We start from the raw sequence: 24,760 nt of genomic DNA on the forward strand, positions 1-24,760 counted from the left end.
CGTACTTGAGCAACCGTACGCAAATTGTAGCTATTGGAAATGATTACTCTAATGCTGCTTATGTTACATCGGGTGTTCCACAAGGATCCATTCTTGGACCGCTTTTATTCTCTTTATATATTAATGACCTAGAAACTGTTTGCTCAAATACCAAAGTTCATCTTTTTGCTGATGATGTTCAAATCTACATCTGTTCGCCAGGAATTTCCTCTCATGAAGCAATAAGCTTAATGAATGACGATCTACAAAACATTTACCAGTGGTCCTTGCATAATTTACTACCAATCAATCATGACAAAACTAAAGCTATCCTTTTCCCATACAATTTGAACACAAGCAATGTTCCAGCATTGAGTCTTGGTAATCAAAATATTGAATTTGTTGATAAAGCCACTAGCTTAGGTATATTAGTTCAGAGAGATTTGAAATGGGACGCACTAGTCAACGCTCAGTGTACTAAAATTTACAACACTTTACGAACTCTCAAACTTAAAACAAGTATACTTCCCATTAACATCAAATTAAAACTCTTTAAGACCCTCATTCTCCCACATGTTGTTTTTGGAGCGGAATTACTTTTAAATGCGTCGGAGTCCTTGATGAGCCGTCTTCGATTAGCCTTGAATTGCTGCGTACGATATATTTTTAATTTAAATCGATTCCATAGAGTGAGCCACCATCATCAACAGCTTCTGGGTTGCCCTTTTAAAGTTTTCTATAAATATAGAGCTTGTATGTTCTTGCACAAAGTTGTTCAAACGGGTGAACCATCTTATCTTTATGAAAAACTTACTAGATCTCGAAGCTCTCGCGTTGCAAATTTTATTATCCCTCGCCACCATACTGAGTCTTATAGTCGATCCATTTTTGTCAAGGGAATAAGTTTCTGGAATCAACTTCCTAGTACCTTACGAACCTGTAATTCTTTTATAATTTTCAGACGAGATTGCAAAGAATTTTTCAACCAGTAATACCAGATACCAAAAAATACCAATAAAATTCGAATTGTAGAGTAGCTATCAAGATTAATTAAAATTATACAGCAGAGAATTATCTAAATGAATACTATGTAGCACAAATTGTAGTAAATTATAAGGAATTAAATTACCTTAAACTACATGATTTTCGATATAAATAAATAAATAAATAAATATTTAAACTTTTCTCCATTGGGAACCGGAATTGCTTTCACTGCTCAAACTTCCGCATATCAAACCAACCAGGAAAAATAAATCTCCCTCCCCGCAGCACCGAAAATAATCTATCATAATGTGTCACGCTCATCACTCCCCCCAACAAGGCATTAGTGTTCTTAAATATACCAGGAACCACTTCGACAACTTCCACCGGTCACATATTGAAAGTTAGTTTTTTCTTAAACTCCTAGTTAAACTTAAACTTCGCTAAAATTGTTGTTGGAGTAAAATGAAAACGCGTGCGTCGCCAAAAAGTCATGGCTTACTTCCCCAATCTCTACAAAAAATCAGAGTATTTTTGAAAATTCGTAAAAAGTCATGTCTAATATTTTTTTTTATAAAACTTTAGACAGAAAACTGCTGTCTTTAAAATGTTTCTTGAAAGAATTTTGGAAAGAATGAAATAATAATAACACGACACATTAATTTTCATCAAGAAGATGGAATAATTTATTGTTTTTTTTTGTTTTGTTAATATTTTTCTTGCAAAAAGTATATCGTAAAGTTAATTATAAGGTAAAGCTTTGAAAGAAAAATATTAATAGAAAACCATTCAAAAGTAGCTAGATTTATAAATGGTGTCTTTAAGACAATGAAGTTTTATGAAATAAATAATCTTGTTTTATGATAACTCATTGATTACAATGATCTTTTTCCTCCCGAAATGTGTGTTTTCTTAGACAGTATTAGCATTCTGTTACAATTACATGCTGTTGTATACATTTTTTTCCAATTAAAGAACTCACTTATCTTCCTCTCATGAATAAAGAACAGTAGCTTATATTGATTTGATAAGCAAAAAAATATTTCTGGAGATGCGGGGCATCGATCCCCGTACCTCTCACATGCTAAGCGAGCGCTCTACCATCTGAGCTACATCCCCTTGATATAACTAAGATCGTCATAGATACCAATAGACTAGACAATTATCGGCTGTTGCTTAAATGACCAAAAAAGATCTGCGCCCAACGTGGGGCTCGAACCCACGACCCTGAGATTAAGAGTCTCATGCTCTACCGACTGAGCTAGCCGGGCAGTCGTTTTCCGCTGAAATATCGTTGAATCCGGATTTTTTTCTTGGGATTTCAGACCCTCTCCCAGCTGAGGACAAACAGATTGCCGCAGCCGCGCCCAATGGTGTTGTTGTACCATGTCATCAACGATCGATGAGCGCACCGCCTATCTGGAGAACCCATACTTCAAGGGACACATCTACGGAAACTTTAACCCGTTCTACGTGACCATCGGTGTCTGCACGGTGCTGGGAGTGTTTATTTTCCTGCTGAACATCATCTGCGGTTGCTGCTCGAAGCACAAGGGCTACTGGCAGGATCGCCACACCGGTAAGTGATCGTGTTTTACGTGTTTTTTACTAAATTTGTCATATTTTTCGTGTGGGTGCCAAACTGGGGGTATTTTGATCGGTTTAACTTGACTCGTGTCGCCAGATCCACAATAATAGGTAGTAATCAATACTGTAATGAACACTTCATCTTAAAAATAGTTTTGCAATATTTCAAAACTAGATCCAACCTCCGGGGTCATACACCACGATAACGATCCTCATCACCAAGCAATAGCACTAGCTGGCTTAGCTGGAAGCAACTGGTCCTCAAACTTGCACACAGAAGATACCACCCTGGCATCCTCGGGGACAACTGACACCGGAGGAAACTGTGATAGTACAGCGACCACCAGCTCCGCTGATTGTGGGAGCGGAGGAGGGGGCGGGGACTCTGGAAGTGGAGGGGGAGGTGGGGGAGATTGATCAGATTTGCACCATCTTTCAGTTTTTACATTGCAGTAAGTTTGACAATCATTCGAGTTTCGTTTTTATTTTTTTTCAAAAAGATATGATCTAAATTGGGATTAAGGTTCAGGTTACATTCATTGGATCTTATTGATTCTTTAACTACTTTCATCATGAAATAAATTGTTTTCTGAAAGGGTTTTCTTTTTTATGTTTGCAGGTAACCGTTTTCTAGTATCCATCTGGTCAGTTACTCCCCATAAACAGCCTCCACTCGACTTGACGGAACTGAAGGACGTCCGATCATTCCAGCCTGTTAACGTAAGTAGTCTTACTCCAGCCTTCAAGAGATCTTGAAAAATGCACCATTCAATACACTCATATTTTTGGCTTAACACATTAGGGACCGCAAAGAAATCTGAGCCCGAAAATACCAAGACTTGCCGTTCTCTATCTCAGAAACGAAATAAAATTCTACAAATTTAGTGTTTTGAGTTTTTGAAACTGTTGTTTAATTTTTTTTTAATGAAGTTTCTTTGTAAAATGTACCACACTTGATTTATACTTTTTAGTGAAGCGCATTCCCGTCAAGCGAAAAAAAAGAGACATCTCGTAAATATTTGGTCCCCAATGTGTTATTTAACATTATTCTTGTTAGAATTTTTTTTTTTGGAAAGATCAATAACTATTAAATAGCATTTTGTATTAATTTTATTATTTTAAACTATAAACTATTAATTTTCAATTCAATGATTCGACCTTCAACATTCACTTGAGCTGGCCTTAGATATGAATATTACTGTAACACTTACTTCCAGATTTCATTCAAGTTAATATAACAGGGGAACAGCAGTTTTGGGGCCTATGTTTTAATAACTGATTTTAGAATATTTTACCGCCCTAACTGAAAACCCTATACAAACCTAATCAAAGACTCGGCAAGCCTCGTTGGATAAAAATAACCCTTTTGCAACTTGATGCATAGACAACTTCGTGGCATAGACATTCGGAAAAGTTGGAAAATGCAGAAAAAAGTCGGGATTTATAATCCATCGGGAAAATGCGGGAAAAATCGGGAATTCCCCCAAGAAATCGAAAATTTAAGGTTTAGCTGCTCTGTGCAATCAGTCAGTGACAAAAGTTAGTAACCATGCAAGAACAATTTCCACATTCAAGAGATGAACCAGCTGAAAGCTGAAAATCTCTATAATAAAGACATTAAAAAAAAAAAAAAAAATCCACATTCATATTGCTTATTTGCTTTATAAAATGAATGTATCATGATTTATTTTTTCTGAATGATAGTATTTAAGTTCTTTATGAGTATCATACAGTTATTTTTCTAAAAAAACTTAGTTAAAGCAAGTGTTAACATTTAAGTTCTAACCACCAAATTTTAATGGAACAAAAGTAAGTAACCCTATGAAAAATGGAAATAAACTTATCAAATTTAAAAGAAAAACAACTGAAAGCATATTATAAATATTAAATGTTGCAATACCTATCGAATCGAGGATCGAGTATGACCACTTTTTTGCACAATGTATCTCAGGAATGTCTAGGCTCGAGGGAGGACCCGGGTGGTTTCGAAATTCAAATTAATCTAAAAATATATAATAACAATTCCAAAAATACACAAAAAACAAGGAAATGGATTTCTACTGAAAGGTTGATTGAAAAATTCCACTGTAGTGTTTTGAATTTGAAGAATAAAATAATCGCGATTTGAAATGTGAATTTTTTATTAGAAAAAAAAGTCAAAGGTTTTTGTTGTAAGAACAACAAAAACTAAAAATTGAAAAACATAGACAAACTTATCAAAAATATTTCTAAAATTTTAAAAGGTTGACTTTGAAAATCGGTAAATTTGTAAATGTGCTATTAAATTCGATTAATTCTTTTGAAAATTACAACAAAATATAAAGTTTGAAATGATAAGCTTTTTACCATTTGAGAGGGATTTTTTCCAATAAACATGCCCTATTATTATGAAAACTTAATTATAGAGTTTAATTGATAACTCAAGGGAGAAGCATTTTGGTCCTTATGTTTTGATTATTGATTTGGTAGATTTCAGCGTCCTGAACTCGAATATTTTGTAAAATTTCAATGAGTTTTGGTGATATGGAGTTTTAAAATGTGTCACTTTTAAGTAATATTAATAACTCATAACTGATTAACTATCAAACATACATTTTAAAAATCTCATTTTGATTTTGTTTATTATACTTCATTCAAAAATTATTCCTTAATTGTTCGATGATGTTCATCATCGTGATCTAAAAAGTATAATTCAACAGTTTTTTGAAATTTGGAAAAATATCATAAGGTAATAGGTACAAGTAGTTATAACATTACTGCAGAAAGTTAAGAAAAAACTTGATTTCATTGAACAAATTTGTTGAAACCTGCAAAACAATTAGATTTATTCTTTGAAATAATTCTAAAATTCATTTTGATTTAAAATTTCTATAAAGTTTGTTTCATGAGGATAAGAAAACACATAGAAAACTTTTATAACTTTTATAACTCCAAATTACTTGAAGTCTTGAGGAAATTTATTTTATTTTAAAATGCTATGTTTTTGTTTTAAATTTTTTTCAGGAATGGGTAGAACATTCTTAAATAATTTTAACCTATTTTGAAAAGTTATTTCAATAACAAAAGCTGATAAAAAAATGCATATTTAGATTCAGAGCACCTAAATATGTAAAAATTATATTTTTAATTCATTGCACCTTGGAAAAATATAATTTTTGTTCGTTTCAAACTCTGTTTTTTTTTAGTTGCACTTCCTAATATAAAGACGAGGTAGGGTTTTTGTATGTTAAGTTTTGAGTTTTAAAATGGGGGAGGGGGCGGGGTTAGCCCGTTTGCACGGACTTTAAAATCGTAGGGGAGAGTGGGGTAACGTAGGTCACTCTAAATATCTCAGCTGTGTGTTGAGATAACAATCTCAATCCATCTGTTATCGTCGTCGCTTTGCGCAAGCATGTTTTTCTATATGTTGCTGACTTATGTACGCGTCATATGCTTCTTTTATTTAAGTAGCCTAGAAAAATGCACTCACATAATTAAACAAGCACCCGCAAATTGCATCCGTGGGAGACTTAAAGCACATAACAAAAATATGCTCATACGCTTATGATCTTAGTTTTGTTATATTCATTAACGTGGAAAAGGAATTTTTGATTAAACATAAATAAGTCATACAAATGCAATCAATTTGCAAATCATAACTTGTGGGGAATCGTGAGCCACCTATGTTTCGGTGTCTTATACACATTCAGAACTAAAAATACGTTTTTCCTATCTGCAAAGTTTTCGTATGCCGCATAAAAAGTTTTGAAAAATATTTTGTCCATTTTTTCCAATGCGATAGAGACGAACATAAATCCTATATAATGAATTAGCCGAAACGTTCGCGAGCCAGGAATCAGGAACTATTCGATTATACACAACTCTCTTTTTTATTTCCTCATCTGAAATTGCTTTGAAAATAACTAAATGAATTATGAAATTTTAGTTTTGGGTCAACTCATAATCTTTGAACGTTATGTAGTCAATTTTGATTTGGTGGCTCACGATTCTCCACAGCTTAAATCAGTAAAAACTAGAGATGTACCGAATATTCGGTCGGCCGAATATTCGGCGCCGAATACCGCCAAAAAACCGTTAAGCCGAATATTCGGCTCACCGAATAGTTGAGCTAATTATTCGGCCGAATAGGCCGAATATTTATTATTTAAAATTTACACAAAAACAGACTTCTCAAATTTTTCAACAGATGTTGGATAATTTATTAAATATCCGAAGGTAATGTTGAAAAATCTTCAAAATCATCAAATACTTATGGTTTCAGTTGAACATTTTAGATGTATTCGAGTACATTTCACTGTAGATAGCTTGCCAATAAACCAAAGGCTTGCTCATAAACCAAACAAAGAATTCGAGAAAATTTAATCTGACCGGGATGGCCACATATTTTTTTAAACTTTCCGGATTTTATCCGAGTTTATTCTTATTTTTTGCTAAATGAAATTTAAAAAAAAATCTCTTAGAAAATTTTTAGATTTTCTGTAACAAACCGATTTTCTAAAGTAAATTTATTTGTTAGATATGATTTGAACACTGCGGTTTTAATTCGATGAAAACTTTAAATTTCAAGGAATTTTATATCTTTTTCCTCTTGTATGTTCAAGAATAATGCCTAGTTTCCAGATTTTCCCCTTTTTTAACAAGTTTTAAAAAAAATTGTTCAGACCTTGCCGTGTGGATACCTGTCGTAGAAAGTATTGTATGCTCAAGGTTAATGATCTTCGTGCTTTTTGGCAACTATTTTGAAAACATCTAGCCATGATTAGAAATTCATCTAATTCGATACAAAAGAGCAATTTCAAATAGCTTAACAACTGTTTAGACATGTTTTGTCCCAGATTTCATTGGAATCCAAACTCTTTTGTGATAAACGCCCTAGAAGCGACAAGTCATCTGATGTCCATTCAACTCATGGTGACATTTTGAAAATCAAAGAGACCTCTACTTAAAAAAGATCGGATACATCAGGTTGGAAATAATCGACTTAAAAACATGAGCAACATAAAGAAGAGCAGAAATAGAAGATTTCTATTAGAAATAGCAATAGAAATAGAAGTATATCTATTGAAAACTCAACTGAATATTCGACCGAATATTCGGCCGAATATTCGTTTGGCCGAATAGTTGAAAAGGTCAATATTCGGTATTCGGCCGTTCGCCGAATACCACTATTCGGTACATCTCTAGTAAAAACTTTCACCCCCAAACTGCATCACACATATGTATAACACAAATGTTTTCTCGGCACACATTGCATTATAGTTGAACCTTAAGAATTGTATCCAATTTTAAAATAGCATTTTATTCAAAATCGTTTATAAAATTGACATTTGTCCAGAAATATAATATTTGTGGATAAAGATTCACAAATATCAATAGTAATTTTTTTCACCTTACCTAATATGAGAAAAAAAATAGAATTTATTTTTTTTTGTACTTGATCCGGAGTTTTTGGTTTTTTGTACAAGTATTTCTGAGCTTTTAGCAAAATTTCATATTTTGTTGTGCACGATCGGAATTATTTTTTTTTTACATTTTAAAGGTAATTGTAATAGTAATAAATTTTGAAAAAATATTATAATTAGTAAGTTTTCCGAAGTGATACTTTACACGAAAATTCATGGTGATAATTCATGGTGATAATTTTGCGATGGCTAACCACCAGTTCGACATGCCTGATGTAGATGGAATACACTCTCAGGCCTCCTAAACCGTTTTATTTCTATCTCCCTATTGTTGCCTATGATTGTTATTTGTTCTTGAACCGCGTCTAAAAATGCTCTATGGAGGTGAAATTTGTCAATTTTTAGGTATTTCAAGATGTTTAGGATTATTTTACAGTAGTTATTCTCGTACAACATGAGCGGTTTTCTCTATTTCAATACCGTTTGGAGACAATTTTCACGTGGTAGATCCGGTTTCTTGACAAACAAATGCATGCCATGTTAGAGGGTGTTCAAAAAATCCATTTGAAACATCGTAGAGTTGAGAAACTCCATGCTTCAGAATCTACTGACTACATACTCATAAACTCTTAACATAGCACCAGAGCGATGCCAAATATAATTTTGTGTGACTCATTTTAAAATGACGTAGAATCAGTCACATTGTTTTTAAATAAAATTTGAAAATGAATTTGCGTTACAAAAAACGATAATATTTTCAAAAATTCATTTTTGTGCCATGTGGATTTTATGCATTTTTTCGCATACAAGATTTGTCTGATATATTCCAATTAAATTGTTTTTCAGAAACAGTTTAATAATAATATACCTTTTTATCATATACTTAGTACTTACTATAGTGCTATAGGTATGATATTTTCGATAAAAAAATCTTTCCACTTTGTTTAAAATACCACAATTAAGAAAAATAAATTTCAAATGTGTGTTTAGTTTTAAAATTTGCGCGTTTTTAAGCTTTAGAGGCGTATAGATTTTAAAATAAGTTTGCTCATTAGCGAAGGATGGAAATGCGCAGAATTAGAGCCGGTTACAGCGAGGTTTTGAATAATGGAAATCTTCTTGAAAAGACTATGATTTCATGATTGATTGAAAAAAATTTAACTACTATTTTACCGAATGATTAAAGCTTTTATGACTGATTTTAGTTTTAGTTTTTGAGAATAAGGAATTTTGTTAGACCATACGGGAAAAAGTCGGAAAAAATGAGGGATATCAAAAATTTAAATTTAGTGACCACTCTGAGATAACTATCAGTCTTTTTTGTTGAATTGTAATTCAGTGTTGCTATTCTTTCGAAACCAATTTCATAATACAGTACTCGCTCGTTAATCGGACATCGGGCTGAGTATAATGCCAGTTTTTCTCAATAGTTGAACATTTTGTTGAAATATTTCAAAAATTCAAGATTTTTTTTTCAATTATTCACTAATCGACTGGAAATCGAAAATGGTTTGGATTTTAATTTAATACCGGGTAAATTTTCAATAAATTTCAATTCAAGGAATATGGCTGTCCGTGAAATTAGCATTGTAAGAGCACATGTATTCTTTTTCGATCAAGAAATGGGCGTACACTTCTTTTTGTTGAATTGTAACTGAATGGTCTCCTTTTTTTGTTGAAAGATGTTTAATTAAAGAAAATAATTCATTTCGTCCAATTTATGAAGTTTATGTTCTTTCATTTAAACAGATAAATTCCAAAAAATAACAATTCTTAAAGCATTCATTGTACAGTACTTCAGCATTGCACTTTTTGTAGAATGCTCCAAACGGTTGAAACTTCATCTGTGGCCAGATAAAAGAAGACAAACTAGGGTCATCTAGGAAAATAAATAATAAAATAATAAAAAGGATAGAAACGACAAAGGAAGATTCAACTGAGTAAAAAAATAAAAAGAAAAAGACTAAACAAGATTTAAAGTTGAAGTTAGTCTACAGTTTACTTCTAAACTTCTTTCAATTAAATTTTCTTTGTGGCTTTTTTAAATGTTTAAGCGTTCTGTTATGTCTTGTTGTCTTGACTACTATTTGAATATTATTTGCTTTGTTTTCTTTATAATGATTTTGAACTCTTTTGTCTTATTTAATCTTTTTTTTTTGTTTTTTTTTCCTCTAGTTTTGTTTTGTTTTATATTGTTTTATTTAGTTTTATTTTTTATTTTTAACCTTATTATCATGTTTTGTCGTGTTTTTATGTAGGTTTGTCTTGTTCAATCTTGTTTAAACCTTGTTTATTTTTTCTTGTATACTATGGTTTATCTTTTTTATCTCGTTTGATTTCGTTTTATTTGGTTTTGTTTTTATTTATCTTATTCAGCACTGATTATAAATAGTTATGTCTTGTTATACGTTTATTGGGGGTTTCATCGTTTTCAGTTATTTACAACATTTTAACATTAAGTGGAAGCCGCCAGAATTCAAGATGGCGTCGGTCAACAAAATTCGACTCCTATTTACTCGTTGAGCCCTTAACCTAGTAACCATAATCTAGGTCAATCTAGGTCTTAGTTATTCAATTGAAAAGGACTTATATATATTTTCTCTCTGATATAGCGTTTATTGCAAAAAAAGAAACAACGCGTTATTAAAAATCGCGTAAAAACGATCGCGTTGATATAAACGCGTAAAAATAGGCTTCAGTGTAGTTACACTCATACAAAATGAGCGATTTTATCAGGCTCAATTTCGCATTGGAAGCAGATCAGGTGGATGAATTAATTTCTTCACGCAAAGTGGCAAGTCAAGTTATAGGAAGCTCAAATAATCCATTTGAAACACAGTTGAGTTGAGTATCTCATAACATGCCCTAGGCTTGCCAGACACTTTCAGAAAAAAGCGGGACATTTCACGAAAAAAGCGGGAGACAACCGAAAAAACCGGGACATTTGAGAAACTCTTAAAAACATCTTTTTTTCCGAAAAAAAAAAATAAAAACAGCTCAATTATATAACCAATTACCATCCAAAGTTGTTCTTAGAAAGTATACTAAGGTTTTTTTTCACGCGAATTGATTTTGTTCAGTTTTCTCTTACATGACTTCTATTTTCCCTGGTTTTTGCAAAGGCACGTTTAATTTCCACGGATCTCACGAATTATAGAAAATATTTCAAGTTCTACATGTAAACGGCGGAATTGATATCGCGTATAAACCATTGTGTATTAAAAAATTTATTTCAATTTTTTTTTAAATTTACAAACTCAAGAAATTTTCCATAATTTTATACTTTTGACAATTGAGTCTAGAAAGGTGATGTACAATATACAAACTACAATACAGTACAATTCATAACTGTACAAGATACAATACTTTATAAAAAAAAGCTAAATTTTTTCATGCCATGTGTCAAAAGCGTATTACCCTCAAACTGACTGATTAGATTTGTTGAATCTCTTCAGCCATATCGTCAATCAGCTGTATGCGCATTAGACGGCTGCAAGCTTTATATGGAAATTTCAAATTCTTAAATTTTTACACTTCCCATAACTTTTTTTGGTTGTTTTTGCTGCCAAAAATAGCAATAAAAAAATTCCAGCGATCCATTCAGTCCTGCATTAGCGCAACAATTTTTAATTTTGTATGGAAATTTGTATGAGAAAACAAAATTTTTCATTCAAAAATCGCCAGAGATGTCCTGGGAGTTTAAAAAACTTGCATTTTTTAAGACAAATATTCCTTGATTCTTGCATTACAATTCATGTGAACAAAGCACAAACCTATCTTGCACCCCAGAAAAGTTATTCCATGTTATAAAGAAAAAATATTTCAATTTTTTTTTAATTTTGCCTAAGCAGACAAGCTTGTTTGAAAGCTGTGTAACCGTAGGAAAGAAAATTTAAAAAAAATCTCAAAAAACTGCTTTGCATTGCCAGAGATTTTATTGATTTATATAACCCTTTCAAAAACATTTCATGCAATTATTAACAGCTCTAGCAAGCAAAGTCTGCCATTTTTACTTTTCAATGGACTCAGATTTTTTATTTTGAAATGGTCACAACTTTTTTCACGAAATTCTTAGCTGCTTGTTATAAGCTTGTTTGCAAAAAATGAAGCTTAAGAATAGTCAAAATCAAAAATCAAAGACCGACTTCATTTCAAGCTCATTTGAATTTTCTGGACGATTTTATGTGCAAACATTTCTTCTTCCATACAAATTTCCATACAAAATTCAGGCTTGGCAAAAGTCATCGTCATGAGGCGTGAAGCTGTGACTGTGAAGCCTCTTGGTCCGTCAAACTCAATTGACTGTTCCTTAACGACCAGTCACTTCGTTTGCCAGTCATTCATTCCCCAGTCATTTGAAGCTAAAATAATAACCTAGTCAAGCAATCGCATTCAAACGACCGATGACGAAAAAGAAACGCATTTATTATTATTGTTGCTTCTGCCAGCAAGCCGAAGACGACCGAAGAGGAACAAGAAAAGCATTTATTATTATTGTTGCTCCTGCCAGCAAGCTAGTTTTCAGTTTTTTATTGCTATTGTTGCTCTCTGCCAGCAAGTCGTTCAATTAGTTGTACCTGCCGTCAGCAGCCGATCGAAGTGTGAAGAGATTTGCCAGTCACTCTCAGGAGAAATTTTGACCATGTGTAGGAGCTTCGCCAGTCGATGATGGAGAAATGTTGATTGTTGTCGTGCTTTATCCGTCATGCGAGTAGTGAGGCTCCGTCAATTGAGAACAGTGCCGGGTCAAGCGTGACGGGCGAAATTTACCATCACTGCCTTAAAGCATCCAATTCTGAACAGAGAGAAAACGATTTTAAAATTAAATTTAAAGAGGTCTAAAAAATTTCTGCATCGATGTTTTACGTTCTTAGGAGTCCAGTATCTACTGGTTTTAAAAATATGAAACATGCCACATTTCCCTCACCAGAAAAAAATAATTGAAACATATAAAAAAAAAAGTGATCAATATTACCCCGGATTACGGTGCTGTTAATATTTTTGAGTTCATTTGAATTTACCTCCCTCCCCTTATGGACAGGTCCTTCGCACGGACCTGACCTGAAGGATGCAGGCGTTTCTTATAATCATACCCATTTTTTCGTTCCCGAATACCTCTCATTTCAAATTTAGTCCCAAGCTCTTGAGCTATACATCACAATAATATGGAATCCTCTCCTTCCCTTTCCATTCTTCAAGGCGGAAGGTTTTATATCAATCTTAGAAACATATCTCGTAACCAAGCATCTTCCATGCCAAATTTGATTCCATTAGCTTGAGTAATTTTTAAGTTATGCCAACAAAATTGTATAATGGCCCCTCCCACTATCGTATTGATTGGAAGAAGGGTGGTGCCTTATATAAAAATAGTACCATTAATCACACTGACATGACACTTAGAACAAAAATCCGATCATTTTCTGTCTAATTTTGCCACCTATTGAGTGTCCAGTCAGTATGGTGAGTGATGATACCATATACAGGGTGGCCACCCATTCGGGAAAAACGGGAAAAGCGGGAAAAAGACGGGATTTGAAATCCAACGAGAAAAAAGCGGGAAAAAGCCGGGAATTTTTTCGAAAAGTCGGGAATTTTTGGCTCAGTGAAAGTCTGTTCAGTGAAATTTAGTCGAAATAGGTCGAAACAAGTGGAAATGGACAGTCGAGCACCAGTCTCTTTCCATTTGACTTCGACCGATTTCTACCAGGTCGAAACGAATCCTCCTGCCGAGCTGGATCGGTTTCGATTAGTTTGAACTTGCTTCATCGAACCACAAAAGGATGTTCCCGAACAGCCAGATTGCTAATCGAATAGAAATGGGAAAAACAAAAATAAGCTATTTGATTTCACACGGTATTGCTCTCTATATTTTGAATGAAGTTTTCCATTTACTACAAAATTGCAGGGAGTTCGTATTAGAATTTGACGCTTCTGGAATCCAAACAAAAACCTAGTTGAAGCAAGGTATATTGGTTCTACATTTTTATCGTCGACGCGCTCGAATGACCTTCTAAATGACGTGAAACTATGTTTTTCGGAAAATCCTGATCTACTGAAACGATTGATTCAGTATTCCATGGATGGTCCAGCAGTGAATTGGAAAATGCTGAAGGAACTAACTAGCGAGGTTCAAGAACTTGTTTCGAATCCGGCGTACGAGATTCTCACAATTGGGAGCTGTGGACTTCACACTGTAATTACATAAAGTGTTCAAGGAGCGACTGAGGAAAAGTTAATGGAATTTGGATGAATTTTTGAGGACGTTGTATAGCCTTAGAAGGGCATATTATACTGCAGTAACGGGTTCAACTATATTTCCGTTAAAATTTTGTGACGTTCAATGGGTGGAAAATGAGCGCGTTGCTGCCAAAATGCTACCGTACTTCAAACGGTTTGTCGACGAGGTTAAAAAAACAAGATGAGAAAAAGATGAAGGAAAACCATTCAAATTTTAAGCGGACTTTTCCATCGATTTCCCGGTCGAAGATATTCGACATTTTTGCTAAAACTGTAGATGATAATTTGCTGGGAGCAAAAATGAGTTGTTTTGTTACGGCCGCTTCGACTGTTGAGACTTTTTTACGCGAGTATCAGACAGAAGCACCGATGGTTCCGTTTCTCTTCGATGATTTAACCGGGCTTGTAAGAGCATTCATGGGGAAAGTTGTAAAGCCTGAACGACTAAACTTAAATCAAAAACACTTATTAAAATTGAACTCTCAAAAATAAATCGACGATTAAGAAAGCAAAAGATTCTGGTCATGTTTCCGACAAGGATATCCTTGTATTGCCAAAAAACGCTTAGACCTGTGTCTAGAAATACTTGTTGACAAGCAACACTTAATTAGAGCTTGTGACGATAAAATTAAGGAAGAATTCGGACAGTTATGTGCAATACCTTCAATAAAAACATCATTTCGGGATATCGAAGAAAAACACAACCATTGGACATTTTTGGGATGAAACTTATTGGCGAACCGAAAAAGGAGTTCTTCAATTTGACGACTTTATTGAAGAAAATTCTAATTTTGTCTCATGGCAACGCGACGATGGAAAGAGGTTTGTCTATTAACGCGAAATGCCTAGTTGAAAACCAAACCGAGAGTCTAACAGCCTAAAGGTCGCGGTACACCTCAGGTGAAAATGAAAATGAAAAATCTTATTTTATCAAAAACTCAAAAAAGTGACACATATTGGATTTGTAGCATGGTGGAATCGTTGGGGAATAGTTAAAAACTGAATTTTGAACCGGTCTCAGAGTTTAAAACTTCTTAAAAATGTTTTGATTTGATTCCCCCAACATGAGGAAATTTCCGCGGTTAAAATCGTATTTTTGGAATCAACATTTCAGGGGGAGTAACAGCGATAACGGTAACGAGATCGTTAATCCAGTATACCCGCAATTTTCACTCGAGATATGTCGAGTCCTTAAAAGCAAAAAAATGGAGGAAAATCTGAAAAATATTATAGCGAAACGGAAGCGAGAGGCAGGAAAGGAGGCTAAGGAACTGGAAGCGAAAAAATTGAAGGTGCTTTCCGACACTCATAGAGAGGCAAGCTTAATGGACAAAAAATTAAAATACTTAAAAATATATGAGATACGAATAAAATTGAAACCCTTTATCTTTTTTTTAACATTTTCGAATCGAGTGACATAGTTTTAAAAATTTAAAAAAAAATCCTGCTTATCAATCTAATGATTTTTAGGTTAATTTGTAAACATTACTGAAACAAAAACCAATTGAAAATCATTTACCACTAAAAGAATGCTTTATCGAGTTTTGCTTATACCTATGGTTTCAACAATGAATATTCGAAATTTTGTTTGGTTTTCTGTTGTATAGAAGCGGGAATTTCATGAGACCATGCGGGAAAAAAACGGGAAAAATGCGGGAAATCAAAAATTGATTTTGAGTGGCCACCCTGCATATATCAATAGAAAACGTTTTTTTTAATACTCGTACACGAAAAATTTTGATCCATTTTCTGTAATTGTTCTCGAGATAAGCAATAAAAATCGTATGGAAGCCTCACTTTGCCCTTTCTATCTTTCCAATGGAAAAAGGGAAAGCTCTCAAATAATCATAGAAATATTTATCGTACTCAAATTTGATTCCATTTACTTAAACACTTTTCAAGTAATGTAAAGAATTGTATAGGAATCCCCCTCCCTATTCCTATCTCCCCACTGAAAAGAAAGACGGATACCTACCAAAGATTCCGGAAAACATTTATCATACCCTTATACCATCCCATGCCAATTTAGGTTCCATTTGCTTAATTAATTCTTGAGTTATATGAAAAAATTAAAAATGGCCCTCTCCCGCGTTTTAACCCCGTACTGGAAAGAGGGAAAGGGTCACAAATAATCGAAAAAATATTTTTCGTATTCAGATACCCTCCCATGCCGTGTTTGGTACTATTTGCTTGATCGGTTCTCGAGTTATGCAAACCTTTTTTTCATTTGTTCGGGGAAGGGGTCTCAAACCATAATAGGAACCTTTCCCGGCCCCCAATACCTTCACTTGCGAAGTTTCAGACAGACAGACAGACAGACCAGAAATTCATTTATATATATATATATAGATATATGTATACCCAAGCAACCAAAAGTCGCGTTTTTACTTAGAGATGGAACCCCGAAGTTCACATTTGACTGAAAAAATGTTTTACGGGAACTTCAGGTGACTCTTGTCGCGTAAAAGTTACTCAGGAACTTCCATCGCCCTTTAAAAGGTTGAACTATCGATAACGGACCTTCTAAGCGCTTTTAATGGAACTTCTTTAAACAAGGTCGATAACGTTCGCCTAACATTCTAAAATGCATCATTAAGATACTTGAAGGTGTTTTAAAGAACCAATATGGGAATTCTAAGCGACATGTCAAAAATGTCCGTCAATTTCTTGTCATGGTATTTGTTTTGTTTATATTCGTACTGCTATTTACAAATGGAATTCAAGATTTTTGAGGATGAGAATTTTTGTTTAATTATTTATATATGGTGTACTGAAAGTCCTTGAAACGAAATAAGATGCAATCTATTGACTAACCCATTCAATCATCTCAAATGACATTAAGTTTAAATACTAATTATTACAGTGGCAATGAACTATTGCTGGATTGGTCGAGAGGCTGGTGAGTTTCATTGCAACCTAGAGAGCAACGGTTCAATTCTCTAGGCGTAAGCAGCTTTTGTAATCAAAACAATATAATTAAAACCAATGAGATAGACCATGATAGACCGACAACCTAGCAATCTGATATCTGGTTGTCAGAGCAATCTGTCAATCGGATTTTTTTTCGGCGCGTAGAAGTTTCTTGACATTCTCTTAGAAGCTGAATAGCGTTCTCTACAGCCACCTAAACGAACTTGAAAGTAGCTTAAATAACTAAAACTTTGGGCTGATTAGCATTCTCTTCAGACACAAACGAGAGCTGATTAAGCTTCTATGGAACCTTTTTAAGAGAATTCTGGTTGCTTTGGTATGTACATTTATAGATAGATATGCACAACTCCTTTGCTCGACCTTCTAACTAAAATTGGATACCAAGTATCAATTGACTGCCTCCCACAAAATTATTGCAATTTTAATATGGAGGCCAATTTCCATTACAATCCCATGCATAATCAAGACAATGTTGAAAAAACAGTGAACAGAAAATATCAACGACCCTTTTGGCCGACCCCTGTCCCTCAATTTGATACCTAGAATTGATTGCTCGTTCTTCACTTACACTCATGTATTAATTTTCATCACAATTCGATTTATAATAACGATATATCGCTAAAACAACATTTGTCTTGTATGGACGATCCCCTTCAAAAGGGGTCATCCGAAACTCTGAAAACATTTTTCATCATTCCCGGTCCTAATGAGCATCCATGCCAAATTTCAGATCTTTATGGCTTAAGACGGCTGATTCTATAGAGGACAAACAAACACACATAACTTGCTTTTTATATACAGTGAGCGAAGATTATTTCTACAAATTTTCTATGTAAAAGTGAATAAAGACGCTTTTAGGAACTATTTGAATAGATAACAGCATTTGTTTTGGCGTTTTCTAGGATTCCAAAGGTTTTGAAGGGATTTTTAGAGATTTTCCTCTAGCACTAAAGATTTTCACATTTCAGCTTTTAAACTTTATCAAACTGCTATATTTCGTTATAAACATGACGTGAAATGATAGAAGAAACCTTTTAGGTAAATTTCATTAACTTTATTTTTTTCATCAAACCACACTTTTTCTACGTCCGAGTCGTAGATGGCAGCACTATTTTGTAGTTAAAATAGGGTTGCCATCCGTCTCGCAAAAACGGGACATGTCCCGCTTTTTTGTTGACTGTCCCGCCGTCCCGCTTTTTCCTCAAAATGTCCCGCTTTTTTCATGGAAAACTTTTAAAAAGTTCCCTGAATTACACTGGAAAAAATCCAACTTTATCCTCAAATTCAATTCATTGGTTCAAAAAAAAATTTTTTCGAAAATGTTTTTTTTTGTCAAAATAAGCAACACATCACAAAAAAAAATCGAATACGTCTTTTTCTCAACATAAGCATAAATTTTTCTCAACTTATATAGGACAATACTGAACAACTCTACACAGCAAGAAAAATTCGTGTAAATTAGGATCGAAAACGATGCACGAAAACGGAACATCGATTTCAATGCACGAGATTGGATCACAAAAGCCGTCGTGTAAAAATACACAGAGATTTACATTTTTAAATTTATTATCGTAAATATTGATTTTTTTTCTAAATATAAAGGTTTTTGCTTTTGTCTTGAATAAATACGCCGCATGTATCATTTTAAATTCACATTTATTTCCAAAACTGAACATAAAAGATTCGCAGCACGGGGATGTTTTTCGAATCAGCATGATCAGCATCCTTGAATGGTTCCGGAAATCATAATTTTTCGGTCAGCATCCTACACACTTGAATTGTTATGACAAAAGTTTCCCCGGATAATCACTGGCCCGATATCAGCCGCTGCGAAAATTTGACCTTGCTGTAATGAAGAGAAAACTAATCAGTTTCAACCAGAGCTAGGAATGGTGATCGTTAACGACTGACATCTAACGAAAATGCCAGCTAGATCAAAATCATCATCATTTCTTGAACCCAAAGCATGCCATCACAACATGTGGTTTATCAGTCTAGAGCGTTTCCGTTGATAGCTTCAACCCATACCCAATAACTTTCTTAACTGTAGTGACAGAGTCAGTTGTTGAGATTTAGCGTACGTTTGTTCGTCAACGTGCTACTGAGCTTGAGATCGACTTTTAACGGTCTTTGACTAACACAGAAAATGGGTACGGTGATATTTAGCAAAATTAGGGTTTACATTCATGCACACGTGACTGTGCGTTGAAATTGGATGGGAAACAAAAAGGCGGGAAAATCCTTGCTCTCTGAAACAGGATGCAGTTCGTTTTATGAGCTATCTAGTTGACAGCTTGGCTTTATAATAACAACATGGAAATTTCGCTGTTGCCGGGTAAGATGAGAAATAACAACCTTTCAATATCAAGAGCCGGCATGGGAATGAAATTTAAGCAGGGCATCATTTCAATGGAAAAATGACATTGAATGTTTACTATGCTTACTATCATTGAGATTTTCACGATTATAATAATCAGCCTGCTGATGATCCCTAACTGTGGCTCGGTGCATAGTTGGAGTTTGGAAAAGTGATAATGATTGGAAAAAAAAAATAGTAGCCATGAAGGCTGTCAATTTTTTCCAGCTCTGGTTTCAACCATATTCTTCATTTCACGTCTCAAAAACTTACAACTTTAAAGACTCTTAAAGTGCTCATGTAGCTACGCCTTTGAATGACTCGTTTCCGAATAATTTTCCGACTTGTTTACTTTGTGCCCGATGCGCAAACTAACTTGAAATATAAAAAGGCACAATTTAAATATTTGCATTCAATTTTAAATCAAACAGATATAATTTTACACTGTTTGTCATATAAATTTCATTGACCGGTTGATTTTTGCATGATGCAGTGTAAAATTAAATCAAAACAGTTTATTTCTATTCAATTTTGGAAAATAGACTAATATTACATCGAAAGAAGTTTAAAATTACATCTTTTTGTAATTACACTCAAGAAAAAATAGATCACTCGTGTTTTAGATTCCGTGTACTTTTAGAAATTTTTTGCTGTGTAAAGTTAAAGTAAGATTCTGATACAGTTGAGCGTTCTTTGAGCACGTTCCACCAATGCAATGTACAAACTTTGGTATGGAAAAATATAGTAAAAGTTGCTTCTAAATGATTATAGATCTTAATTCACCATTCTTTTTCAACTCATTTGTCCAAAGTATACAATGATGGAAGTTTCCTTGAGCTTTCAAATTTTTAAAACAATTTAGAAATATATTTGTTTTAGCACGATATCAAACAAGCCGTTTACATGTAGGACTTAAATATATTTCTCTCAAATAACGTGTTAATTCGCGAGAACCGTTGAAATTAACCGTGCTTGTGTGCAAAAAACCGTATTAATAAACGTCAAGTAGGAAAAATTGAAAAAAATTCAATCCGCTTTAAAAACAAACCTTTGTGTATTTTATGTGAATAACTTTGACTGATGGAATACGTATAAGTTTGGCAATAAAATTAAGCTTTTTAAAGAGTATCTTAAATGTTCAGCTTTTTTCGGCTGTGTCCCGCTTTTTTGTTGTGAAATGTCCCGCTTTTTTCTGGAAGTATCTGGCAAGCCTAAGTTAAAACCAAACAATGTCTCAATATTGATTTTCCGAGTGTATTTAAGCTCATCTTGATTTTTTCGAGGTTGTTCTCCAACACATTTCTATTTGAGTTCACGCTGAAGGAAGCTTTTCTGAATTTTCAAAAAGTCACCAGCACAAGTATATTTATACCACCGTATATACCAAGTTTCTGCTTACCTCAACTTCCTAGTCAATTCCAAATCATACCTACCAATAATATGCATTGCTAGACCAGATGGCTATCAATTTTCACCGGAAAGCAAAACATTATTCTGATTATCGGACCAAGAAATTCACTTTTAAGTTACCTTGATGCAATTCTAATTATTTGATTAACTGATCTTAGAATTTCTAAGGCGTTCACGCTGTACGAAGTAATTATTTCTTTGCCAAAATCTCTCAGCACACCTTAGTTAATCGCGGATAGTCGAAAATGAGTCCAATTTCGATTAACAGCAAGATAGTGCTGCCAACTACGACTAAAAAGTGATAAATATTGTTTAACTGATTAAAAAAATAAATGTTTTTGAATTAGAATTCTGTTTTTTGGATTCAAATTCAGCCTAGAATCTATGTTTTATTATTTCATGACATGTGAAAGAAAAAATAAGCTGGTTAATATAGTATAAATGAAAAGTCAAACTCCTTAATGCTAAAAGAAATCTCTTAAAACCCCTTTAAAACTTGTTAGAATACTATAAAACGTCTAAAATGCATTTATCTATTCAAATAGTTCTTCACTTTTCCACAGTACATTTTTAGAAATAATTTTGATTTTTGTAGAAAAACTTTAGTGGAACTATTCTTATTTCACACCCTTTTTTCCATATTGTTGATTCTCAACGCCAATTGCTTAATTCAAAAAATTAAACTTATTTTTTAAAATTTCTAAAATATTGTCAGCAATCTAATCTGAGCTTTTTTTTCTCGACCTTAATCCACAGCCCGACATCGAACGACCTGTGGAATACACTGTTCAGCACCATCGTCCCCAGCATCAGCAGCCCCAGTACGGTCGCAGCGCCGGCGGATATCCGGAGGAGTACGTCGAACTGCACACCAAACGAGAAAGCGACATCTAGAACTTATTGTTCAAGTACAAAGAAAAGTTTTTAAACCTATATTTTAGAAGAAAAACAACCAATAATTCGAAAGCAAAGAAAATGGCGTTCATCGTTCTGTATCCGGCCGTGGCCATGTTGGCCCTTTTTATCGTGCTGGTCATCATTCTGATTCTGAGGTGTGGTGGCCGACTTGGGTTACGCCATCACGCCCTACCCGATAGTAACGATCTTCGGGATCACACCTACGACCAGAAGGTTAGTTATGCCTGAAAAATAGTCCGACCGATTGCCCTCAGATGACGGCAATAGTACGTTGAAAATGCCAAATTTTTATATATCCTCTGATTAAGATTATATTAAATGTAGTAGTTTTTAACAGCCCAGATTTATACTATCTCAACGGTGGAGTCGATGCATCGTTCAGTCTAACTAAGCCCTTTTGTGGCGGAAAAAAACCCCAAAACCCCTCCAAGTCCCGGAAACGAACTGGACAGTTAGGAACGGACAAGTTCCGAAAAAAAACAATCATCACAAACAGACGCAATCAGTCAGTCGGGCCAAGCGCAACTTCTTTCTTCAATTTCCTTTTGGGCGAGTTTTTTCCCGCATCTGCTTTTCTGGAAGAATTTTCCCTCTTTTTTTGGAACTCTATCCAGCAGCATCAGCCGCAGGATGATTGGGAAAGAATAACGGATTCCCTTTTTACAACTTTTTCATCTCCGGCACGGGAACCCTTCGATTCCGGAACTCGTCGGAAGTTGTAAACGCGTTTTTTTTTATCGAATAACTTCTTGTTAAAGGATGTTTTGTAGAATGGTTAGTTTTTCAAAACCGATCTGAGAAGTTTCCTTCCAAAAAATATCACATTTTGAATAGAAACTAGCAGGAAAATCACTTGTTTTTTTTTCAAATTTTCACTCGTGTGTATAATCCTACACTGAATTCCTTACAAAAAACATTCTTGGTTTCATCGGAAGCAAAAAAGATCCAATCAGTTTAGTTCATTTCCGGTCCAGCATGCATGTAGGCATCGTGGCAATCGGGCAAAATCTTTCCCAAGATATCGTTAACTCCCACTTCCAGGAACGCTTGACGCAGTCCGATTTTGTACTGCCGGCCGGGGGTTTCCGTTCAAGATGATTACAGAACAAACATAAAAAGAGAAGAACCCTTCCGACGACCGACCCCCGAGATAGTATAAATCTGTATGTATCTGCACGAAAAGATCTTAAATGAAAATCGATTCCATCCAGTTTTTTTCCCTCTATTTTATCCCCGTACAATCTTACGCTACTTACTACAAACATTCCCAAGAATTTAGTTTACTCAAGAAGTTCATTTCTCCTCTAACCAGATGATGCTTGTTTTGTTACTGAGATAGGTAATCTTGTTTTTTATCTCGCCTTCTGGTTTTGTAAGTAACATTCTTTCCAGTGTTTGGAAAACTGGAGGAAGGGAAACGCCATAGAGGTTAATGAGCATAAAATTATTCCATAGAAGATTTGTTAAGACAAAAAAATTTAACATATAAAATTGAACAAAGCCTAAAAAGTGCCTTGTAGAACAACAAAGATTGTAAACATCCGTCCATTCCGACCACTGAAGTATAATATTTTTTAACTGAAGATTAGAGATTTAACGCACAATTTTATGCATATCGATATTGAGTAGCAACGTATAAAAAAGTAATAGACATAATTGTCACGTAACTTGTGAGATGTTTTCTCGAAATCGAAAGTCCAAGAATCTTGTATGTAATGTCCACTCGAATATGCATTTTTACAGTTTCAATTAAAAGTAATACCTACGTAGAATACATTAGTTTATTTTTCAATATCCGAAAATTATATCAAACCATTTAAAACACTGATGCGTAAAGGGTGTCCACGATAAAATTGCCACACTATGAAATTGACCTAACTTTTTAACCGTTCTGAAGAATTTAATGAAAATTTGGGTGGATTTAGTTCATAGTTTACATCCTGCAAGTTTTAAAGTCCTGTGATCAAAACTCGGGGAAATGGAGTCGAAAAAACAGCTCGTGCCAGAAAAATGTATTTTAAAATTGCTGACGGAAGATGAATGCTGCATCATGGACGATGAAACATATGTGAAGGCCGACTTCAAAACAGATCCCCGGCAACCTGTTTTTCACGGCCAAGGATAAGTTCAGCGTTCCGGAGCATGTCCGCACTCAGAAGATGTCCAAATATGCGAATAAATTCCTGGTTTGTCAAGCCATCTGCACGTGCAGGAAGTGGAGTGCACTTTTTGTTACCCAGGAAACGATGAACGGACAGGTGTACATGAAAGAGTGTCTCCAGAAGCGATTGCTTCCTCTCCTGAAGGCCCACAACGTCCCAACAATCTTCTGGCCGGATTTGGCCTCATGCCACTACTCCAAGGACGTACTGAAGTGGTATGCAGACAATAAGGTCAATTTCGTGCCGAAAATGTTCAACCCTCCCAACACTCCGGAGCTCCGTCCCATCGAGAAGTACCTACTGGGCGATTATGAAGCAGCACCTTCTTAAACGACTTAAGGTAGTGAAGACAGTCAAGGAACTGAATAAAGTATGGGTTTACATGCAAAAACTGATTTATTCACAGGTTGTGCAGAATCTTATGGCTGGGGTTAAGGCCAAGGTGCGGACATTTGCGTATGGACTGTAAATAAAATACGAGTAAAATGGCGAAATGAAGTTTAATAGTAATTTTTCAATTTTGCGAATCAATCTTCTGGGTGGCAATTTCATCGTGGGCACCCTTTATTTGAATAAAACGTTATAGATAATTCAGTTTAAAATTTGACAAATAAAAGTTAACTTTTCCGATTGGAATTGTTTATTTAACACTGCATTTTTTCTAGCAGCTCTTGTTATCGAAATAACTTTGCAAAAAGGAATTCATTCAATCAATTTGTACACTTTTTTGGTAAACCTGTAGAAGATAACAGAGATTTGAAAAATGAAGGGTACAAGTGTTTTTTTTATTCATAAAA

At 34.4% G+C, this 24,760-nt stretch overlaps 2 protein-coding genes and 2 non-coding genes across 7 annotated transcripts in view; 2 read left to right on the forward strand and 2 right to left on the reverse strand.

Moving 5' to 3' along the window:
• Nucleotides 1–21,777, forward strand: part of LOC129754269 (uncharacterized) — a 33,693-nt gene extending 11,916 nt beyond the window's left edge. For all 4 annotated transcript variants that reach the window (XM_055750225.1, XM_055750224.1, XM_055750227.1 and 1 more), the window contains exons 2-4: nucleotides 2,286–2,539; nucleotides 3,167–3,267; nucleotides 21,640–21,777. In XM_055750225.1, coding sequence (XP_055606200.1) covers nucleotides 2,347–2,539; nucleotides 3,167–3,267; nucleotides 21,640–21,777 — 432 coding nt within the window. In that variant the 5' untranslated portion in view covers nucleotides 2,286–2,346. The remainder of the gene's footprint in view (nucleotides 1–2,285; nucleotides 2,540–3,166; nucleotides 3,268–21,639) is intronic.
• Trnaa-agc (transfer RNA alanine (anticodon AGC)) lies at nucleotides 2,007–2,079 on the reverse strand. Its single transcript has one exon. It is a non-coding gene; the product is annotated as a tRNA-Ala (tRNA).
• Trnak-cuu (transfer RNA lysine (anticodon CUU)) lies at nucleotides 2,159–2,231 on the reverse strand. The gene has a single exon. It is a non-coding gene; the product is annotated as a tRNA-Lys (tRNA).
• Nucleotides 21,778–21,858: 81 nt separating the features above from the next.
• Nucleotides 21,859–23,573, forward strand: LOC129754272 (uncharacterized). Its single transcript, XM_055750231.1, has one exon. The coding sequence runs from the start codon at nucleotides 21,859–21,861 to the stop codon at nucleotides 22,027–22,029; it is 171 nt and encodes a 56-aa protein (XP_055606206.1). The 3' UTR covers nucleotides 22,030–23,573.
• Nucleotides 23,574–24,760: the final 1,187 nt, after the last annotated feature.

This window comes from Uranotaenia lowii, chromosome 3 (assembly GCF_029784155.1).
Source record: "Uranotaenia lowii strain MFRU-FL chromosome 3, ASM2978415v1, whole genome shotgun sequence".
Classification (NCBI taxonomy): Eukaryota; Metazoa; Arthropoda; class Insecta; order Diptera; family Culicidae; genus Uranotaenia; species Uranotaenia lowii.

What these genes read in the sequence shown, in the direction of transcription:
- LOC129754272 (XM_055750231.1), top strand. Translation starts at nt 21,859, where the DNA reads ATGGCGTTCATCGTTCTGTATCCGGCCGTGGCCATGTTGGCCCTTTTT.